This window comes from Mirounga leonina, unplaced genomic scaffold (genome assembly GCF_011800145.1).
Source record: "Mirounga leonina isolate KUSES-001 unplaced genomic scaffold, KU_Mleo_1.0 Mir_167, whole genome shotgun sequence".
NCBI classification, from domain to species: Eukaryota; Metazoa; Chordata; class Mammalia; order Carnivora; family Phocidae; genus Mirounga; species Mirounga leonina.
The window spans coordinates 1,984,202-1,992,580 of record NW_023270422.1 but is presented as its reverse complement, the minus strand read 5'-3'; the positions used below and the strand labels follow the sequence as shown (position 1 = coordinate 1,992,580).

At 42.2% G+C, this 8,379-nt stretch overlaps 1 protein-coding gene across 1 annotated transcript in view; it reads right to left on the bottom strand.

Moving 5' to 3' along the window:
- Window positions 1–3,061: 3,061 nt before the first annotated feature.
- The window catches only part of LOC118016423 (zinc finger protein 2 homolog), a 26,302-nt gene continuing 20,984 nt past the window's right edge, over window positions 3,062–8,379 (bottom strand). Inside the window, exons 4-6 of the mRNA XM_035013789.1 lie at window positions 6,960–7,086; window positions 6,282–6,377; window positions 3,062–5,119 (exon numbers count right to left, since the gene is read on the bottom strand). Coding sequence (XP_034869680.1) covers window positions 3,558–5,119; window positions 6,282–6,377; window positions 6,960–7,086 — 1,785 coding nt within the window. The 3' untranslated portion in view covers window positions 3,062–3,557. The remainder of the gene's footprint in view (window positions 5,120–6,281; window positions 6,378–6,959; window positions 7,087–8,379) is intronic.

The following is an 8,379-nucleotide window of genomic DNA, read 5'->3' as shown; positions in this document are numbered from 1 at the left end:
TAACTAAAGTATCCCCAAATACTTAGAAATTAAATAACACAAATAACCACCTAGCAAAGAAGAAATCACAAGGGAAATAAAATTTTAAAATAAATTATAATAAAAATACATTTCAAAATTCATGAGATCCTGCTAAAATAGTACTTAGAGGAAACTCATATATTAGAAGAGAAAAAAATGGTTAAGAAACATAATTTAAGGATTGCTTGGGTGGCTCAGTTGGTTAAGCATCTGACTTTTGATTTTGGCTCAGGTCATGATTTCAGGGTCATGAGATTTGGGCTCTGCGCTCAGTATGGAGTCTGCTTGTCCCTCTCCCTCCCCCTCTGCCCATCCCCCTACATGCACACATGCACTTCCTCTCTCTCAAATAAATAAATAAATAAAATTTTCAAACAAAACATAATTTAAGCTAGTAACTAAAAATAACAACAACAAAGAACCCAAAGAAAGAAAAAAAACCTAAGAGCAGAAATCAATGAAATAGAAAACAGATGAATAATGAAAACCAACAAAGCCAAAGTGGAATATTTGAAAAGATGATTAGAACTGGTAAACCCCCATCAGGCTCCCTGCTCGGCAGGGAGTCTGCTTTGCCCTCTGACCCTATCCCCTCATGTGTTCTCTCTCATTCTCTCTCTCCCAAATAAATAAATAAAATCTTTAAAAAAAAAAAAAAAGAAGAAGAAGAACTGGTAAACCCCTGTAAAACATGAAAGAGTGAAAGAGGAGAGATACCTATACTCTTGGCATTAAAAGGATAAGGGAGTGGTATTAACAAATTTAGCAACAAATTGCCAAAAATTTGACAACTTAGATAAAATTGACAATTCCTTGAAAAATGGAATTTTCCAAATCTGACAAAGAAAAAAAAAATATGAATAGCCCTATAACTAAAAACAAAAACAAAAACCCTCTAAAACTGTAATTTAAAACTTCCTTAGAAATAAAATTTCAGACTCAAGTGGTGAATTCCACTAAATGTTTAAGGAAGAAATTATACCAGTTTTTCAGAAAATGTTTTCTAAAATAAAAGGGGAGGGAACACTTCCTAAGTCAGTTAAATAATCCTCATGCCAAAACCTGACAAGGACATTACAAGGAAAGAAAATTACAGAACAACAATGCAAGAACACAGAAGTCAAAGTCTTAAAATAGCAAATCCAATCCAGCAATACTTTAGAAAGGATAATATGTCACAATCAAATGGAGTTTATTCAAGGAATGAAAAGTTGGCTTAATATTTTAAATCAATGTAATTAGCCCAATTAAATAGTAAAGGAGAAAAAAGTATCCTCAATAGATACAGAAAATGCATTTGACAAAATAATACAGTTTATATGGACAGAAATGGACAAGCTCACTCTAAAATTTTAACTTTCAGGAAAGCAAAGGACCAAGAAAAGTTGGGGTCATTTGGAAGAAGTATAAAGTTGAAAAAGTTATGTGAAAAAAGTGGGTATCATGAGGGTTTGCTCCTAGTAGGGCAAATTAGATTGGTAGCAGAAGACTGCAAACTTCCCCAAACAGACCTGATTTCTAATGCTATGTGTAAAAATTGAAATTTCACCATTGCCTGGACATCTTTGAGCCTCAAAGGGCCTCCAACGCCTAACTGTGGATTACCCTGCTCTTGCCAATATGCCCACTGCCCAACAGGAAAGGCTCCCAATCCAGGTAGTTTCCCTATCACCTGGCTCAGTGTTCCATCCTCACCCTCCTAGCCCATGAATTATTCACACAAGCCAATCACATTCTCTGGTGGAAAACAGGGAATACCTCATTCTCTTACTACTACAAACCTTCTTCCCAGTGCTCCTACTGGTTCGCTCTGCTCCTGAGTGCAACCACACGGGGTGTTTGTGTGGTGTGGTGTGCAGTGTCCTTCCATGCACTGGGATCATATGTGACTAATAAACTTCTGTCAGTCATCAGGCCAGTGTCAGGTGTCATGCATTTAGCTATCTTGTATTATGTAGGGTGGAGGATCCCACCCTCACCAATGGGATAAATAGGAGGTGATCTGAATAGTGTTTGCTACAAAAATTATGAATCGGAGAAGTCACAGAATTCAAAGAAACACCTCTGCCTTCTATTTTCCAGAAAAAATATCCCTTCTCTAATTTTTGCAAAATAATTCAACAATTACAAAACAGGTAGGTTCTCTGTATTTATGTATGTATCAATTTATGTATGTATCAATTTATGACTATTATGTTGCCCTAATTTACTTTTTTCTTTAGAAATCTGTTTCCAGTGTAGAATGTTGACATATATGTTGGTTATCTATACCCTCAAGTTCAGGAAATTTATTCTGTAAAGGGCTAGAGAGTATTTTAGGCTTGTTAATGGGACTGAGTTGTGTTCCCTCCAAATAACATTTGTAGAAGCCTGCTATGGTCTTCATCATATGTGTATGATATCAGATTTGTGTCCCTACCAAAATTCATGTTGAAATCCTGACCTCAAAAGTAATGGTACTAGGAAGGGGCAGGGGGGCTTTGAGAGCTGATTAGGTCATGAAGGTAAAGCTCTCATGAATAGGATTAGTACCCTTATAAAAGAGACCCCAGAGAGATGCCTCACCTTTCCTACCATGTGAGGGCCCAACAAAAAGATGGCCATCTATGAACTTGGAAGTAGGCTCTCACCCAACACTGAATCTGCTAACACTTTGATCTTAGACTTTTCAGCCTCCAGAACTGAGAAATAAATTTGTTTATGAGCCACCCAGCCTACAGAATATCTGTTGCAGCAACCTGAACAAATTAAAACAAATCCCTGAACCCCAGTGTGACTAAAGACAGGGCCTTTAAAGAGGTGATTATAGTCAAATGAGGTCATAAAGATGGGACCATAATCTGAAATGACTGGTGTCTTTATAAGAAGAGGAAGAGACACCAAGGATGAGTGCACAGAGGAAAGGTCATGGAAGAACACATCAAGAAGCCAAGGAGAGGAGACTCAGAAGAAACTAAACCTGCCAGCACCTTGATCTTGGACATCAGCCTCCCAAACTATGAGACAATAAATTTTGGTTGTTTATACAAACAGATGTGACTGTGTTCCAATAAAATTTTATTTGTAACAACAGGTGCAGGCTGGATTTGTCCCATGCACCACAGTTTGCTGTCCCTTGATCTACGGTATTTAAAGCTCTGTATATATAAAGTGAGACATCAGATTTGAAGTGTGAGCCTCCTTATATAGAATATCATTTATAGATTCAAGACACATTACTCCTACACCCTTTCTAGAAATCCAGCATGATAGATAAAAAGATTTAACTTTCATGTGCAACTTTGTGGTTTTAAAGACGTTATTTATAAGGTTCCCTTCAGTATATTTCCTTTAACTTATAGTAAGAGGTCATATTACATTAAAACATTTCACACATTTTCCACCTTTTTAGTTTTATGATGAGCATATTAGTATTCTAGCATTCATGGGATGCTAGAAGTGAAATATTTTCCACAGTTATATTTATAGGAGTTCTCTCTTTTATTAATTTGTTCATGTTGAGGAATGCCTGTGTTTATGCCGAAATATTTCCCACATTAGATCCATTTGTTGGACTTCTTTCCAGTCAGAATTTCTTTGTGATTGGCACATAATAAAGGTTTCTTTCTCTTATGAATCCTTTGATGTTGAGCAAGGTATGCATTTACAGTGAAGGCCTTTCCACATTCCTCACACTGATAGGGTTTTTCTCCAGTATGCATCCTCTGGTGTTGAGTCAGATATGCACTCTGACCAAAGGTTTTCCCACACTCGTTACACTTGTAGGGTTTCTCTTCAGTATGAATTCTCTGGTGTTGATTAAGGTGTGTACTTCTGCTGAAAGATTTGTCACATTTTTTGCATTTGTAAGGTTTCTCTCCAGTATGAATTCTCTGGTGTTGAGTAAGATGTGTGTTCCATCGGAAAGCTTTCCCACATTCATTACATTCAAAGGGTTTTTCTCCAGTATGGATCCTCTTATGTTGAATAAGGGATGACCTATGACTATAGGCTTTGCCACATTCGGTACATTCATAGGGTTTCTCTCCAGTATGTGTTCTCAGATGTAAAGTAAGCTGAATGCTCTGGGTAAAGGTTTTCCCACATTCTTTACATTCAAAGGGTTTTTCTCCAGTATGAATCCTCTTGTGTTGCATTAGGGATGAGCTATGACTATAGGTTTTACCGCATTCGGTACATTCATAAGGTTTTTCTCCAGAATGAGTTCTTAGATGCAGAGTAAGCTGAATGCTCTGAATAAAGGCTTTGCCACACTGATTACATTCATAGGGTTTCTCCCCAGTATGAGTTTTCTGATGCAGAGTTAGATGTGAACTTTGGCTAAAGGCCTTCCCACACTGATTACATTCATAAGGTTTCTCGCCTGTATGAATCCTCTGATGTTGTGTGAGGCACGTGCTTTGGCTGAAGGCCTTCCCACATTCACTGCACTCATAGCGTTTTTCTCCAGTATGAGTTTTCTGATGTAGAATAAGGGATGAGTCCCAGCTGAACGACTTCCCACATAGAGTACACTCAAATGGTCGCTCCCCGGTGTGACATCTTTCATGTTGTATAAGGTGTGTCCCCCTGCTAAAAGATTTGCCACAATTTCTGCATTTGAAGGGCTTTTCTCTAGCACCAAGTTTCTGATATCTAATAAGGTATGGGTTAACTCCAGTATGAGTACTCTGGTGTTGAGTGAGATCCAAACCACAGCCAAAGTATTTCCCACATTGGTCACATTTGTATGGCTTTTCACTTGTGTAGATTCTCTGATGATTACTTAGATCTAGGTTATGTGAAAAGCTCCTGCTGTAACAGTCATCTTTACACATTGTTTTCCCTGAAGGACTTGTGCTTTGAGTAACAAAGTTTGATTGCTGTTTAAACTCAAATCCATTATCTTCATGAATGTTCTCCTGAGTCAGGATTTTCTTATGGGTAAATACCATCTGCCCTGGATGGCTCTCTAAACAGCTAAGATATTCTGGGACTTCTCTGGTGAAGTAAAGGATTCCATTCCTTTTACCTTTGTTGATTATCATACCCTGGGAAAATTCTTCAGAAATTACTTGCTTCAGATTTGACTTTGCAATTCTAGATCTTGTCTCTTGGTCTGAAAGAAATAGAAAATGGAGGATATTTGACCATTTAGAGAGACAAAAAGTGTGAGCTAGTTGAAGCTACATATAATATGTTCCTATTACTTTTATTCTTTGACTCCCCAAACAGAGGTACGGTGCTTTGACTGATTTCAAATGTCATGGAAGCCAAGAGCCACTGTGCACAGGAGCAAGGAAGAAAGGGACACACAAGTGGTTATAGGGGTGCTGCTAAGTGACACAAATGAGGACTGCCTTTCTGGAATGACTGAAGGGTAAAAACAGGGACTGAGAATGGACAAGGGGGCAGTAATGATGGGAATCACTGGAATAAAGACCCACAGAAGAAAAGCAGATCAGGGTATAACCCAATGTCACTGTGTGCCTGGGGCACTGTGAAATATCACCACTAATCTCTCAGCCTCCAACCTCTTCTCCCTATTTGCCCATTTTGTAAGCTGCCACAGTTAACTTCCCTGAAACACCAATTCACCAGGTCTGTAAGGATGGTCCCACACCACCCATTTTCCTGCTGCTATCAGAGGCAATGCATGGTCACTGTTGACTTGAGTAGGGGGGTCAGAGTTAGCAAGTGGGCATAAAGGACTTATGCGGAATCCAATACAGTTGAGGGGGTGTGAGAAGACAAGAAACAGAGGAGTTGAGTGAGGTGGAGAGTGATTACGGAAAGTCCTGCTGAGGCTGAATGCAGCAGGAAGCAGAAATCCACGCTGTGGATGCTGGCAGGGAGTGGACGTGGTTACTGGACCACTCCTAGTAGACTTACCTAACATTCAAGGTAGATTCAGAGGGAAGGAATGGTGATCAAACAGATGACAGGAAAGAGAAGGAGGTGAAAGTGGCATCCTTGCCCACTGAGGGGCTTCTCTAGAGAGGGCAGAATGCCTGGCAGCACGGGGGGAGGGGCACACTGGAGAGGAGGGAAGAAGAAAGCCAGCACAGTACTGGGGGGTGGGGAGCGGCCCATGTGGGCAGTATATTCCCTGCAGGACCAGGACTCAGGCAGGGGAGGAACAGGAGTTTCTGTGCAGGGATTATTCTCGAGGCAGTCCTGATTTCCCCTGGGATTTCTCCTATGGCCTGTGCTTCTAGAAACTACTGGCTTCCTAGACAGCCTTGTGCATGAGCTCCCAGGCCTCCTTCCCATCCCTTCACCTGGAGAGGGGTCCCTAGGGATGTCCCTCCATGCCATCCATGCTGATCCACCTTGCTCCAGCCAGGAGATCACATCAGGCTTGAAATCCTGGCACCCTGCTCAGAAAAGACAAGAGGTGCAAATGTTGGGACAGTGACAAGCATGTGCCCAGGGCCTTGCCCCTATTTCCCTGACTCCAGGACCTTTGCAGCATGAATGATGGGTGACCCCGGGGTGGGAGTGGGAGCAGCCTCAGCCTCCTGCTCCCTACCACGCAGAGGACAAGCAGTGGAAACACCCTGAGTCTGTGTCCTCTGAACATCAAAATATGGCCCCATGGGTCAGAGACCTCAGGGCCTTGGGACTCACGGTTTGGATAGAGAAGAGAAAGCAGACTCCTCATTCACCAACTCATATTGGCAGGGTAGGTACACACAGGCCTTCAAGGACTGTTAGTGGACTGTGCCTCTCAGAGTCTAAAACCCCTTCCCAGTCTCTGTTGCATCTTTTAAAATCATGCATATTTTCATTATAATCTATTACATCTGTGTTTATTTAACATAAAAATAATCACTTGCCAAGTTAAATTACTTAACATCCCCCCTCTTCCCATCAGCTAAGCAGAACCTGAGCAGATGGCACCTGTGTCCCCTGCCCCTCCCAGGGTGCTGCCATGGTGGGCCCAGGGGGACTCTTACCCAGGGAGGCCAGGCTCCTGTAGTTCTCCAGCATGACCTCTCGGTACAGTGCCCTCTGAGCAGTACCCAGGTGCTCCCACTCTTCCTGGGTGAACTCTACAGCCACGTCCTGGAATGTCACTGGGTCCTGAGACATTACCAGAGGCAGCATCCCGGCAGGCAGGGGAAGGTATATACAAAGAAACTGGCTTATATTGTGCTGAACACAAGACATTAGTGCATCTGGTTCAAGCAAGAACAAGACACCAACACTGAATCTGCTACTCTGATATTCTCCTGGAAGTTTTAGTCTGTGCAGCAAGAAATTCCAGAAGAGTAATGACAGCTACAGACAGTTATGAGACTCCCTGGGATGATGTCAAGGGCAAAGAAGCAAATTGTCATTGAATCCAGAATCCAAGGAATATGCATTTATTCAGGGTAACAGACTGAATTGTGCTCCTTCCCCACCCGTCATATGTTGAAGCCCCAACCCACAATGTGACTATATTTGTAGACATGGCCTTTAAAGAGACAGTTCAGGTTAAATGAGGCCATAAGGGTGGGGCCCTAATCTGATGGGTCCTCGTAAGAAGAGGAAGAGACACCAGGAGTGCATGTACATAGAGGAAAAGCCATGTGAGGACACAGAGAGAACGTGGCCCTCTACAAGCCAGGAGGAGACCTTTCACCTGATGGCACCTTTATCTTGGACCTCCTGCCTCTAGAACTGTGAGGAAATGAATTTCTGTTGTTTCAGCCATGCAGTTGGTGGTATTTTGTTAAGGCAGCCCTGGCAGATGAACAGAGATCAAACATGTGCATTTGAACAGTCTATTGTTTAGGGGTGTATGTGGTAAGACCATAAAGAAGAGCAAGAAGAAGATTCCTACAAATTCCAGGGTAGAGACTGTATTTGAAGGAGGAGGGAGAGGGATGTTGTTTTTAGGATGAAGAGACGGATAAAAAGGAAGTATATCTATTAAGTTATATGGAACACGACAAAAGAGTTACCGGAAGCAAGGCTGGTCAGGGCAGCACAAACAACAGGGAACTAGGTGCTGTGATGTGCAGACCAATGCTGAGGGACAGCTTCTTGGTGGCTTTGCATCTCAACGGTGTGTGTCTTCCTTATTCTTCCACCCACATAAAGCACACTCTCCTGGCCCTTCCTGCTCAGACCCCTTGGTCCTTCCCATCTTTCTCCTCCTTAAATGACTGGGGTCCACAGTCCTCTGCACCAACTGCCCCCCCCTTGAGGTCTCCCTAGGCTCATCCTCTCCTGGGACCTCAGGACCACTTTTTGTCCCAAACTCCCAATGTGAGCTTTCAGGTCTGAATACATGAGTTGTCAGAACAGAGTGAGAGGAGAAGAGGAAGTCAAGGGTGAAGTTGGGTGGAACAGTGTCATTTCCATCACTGAGGACATGCCCCCCCCCCC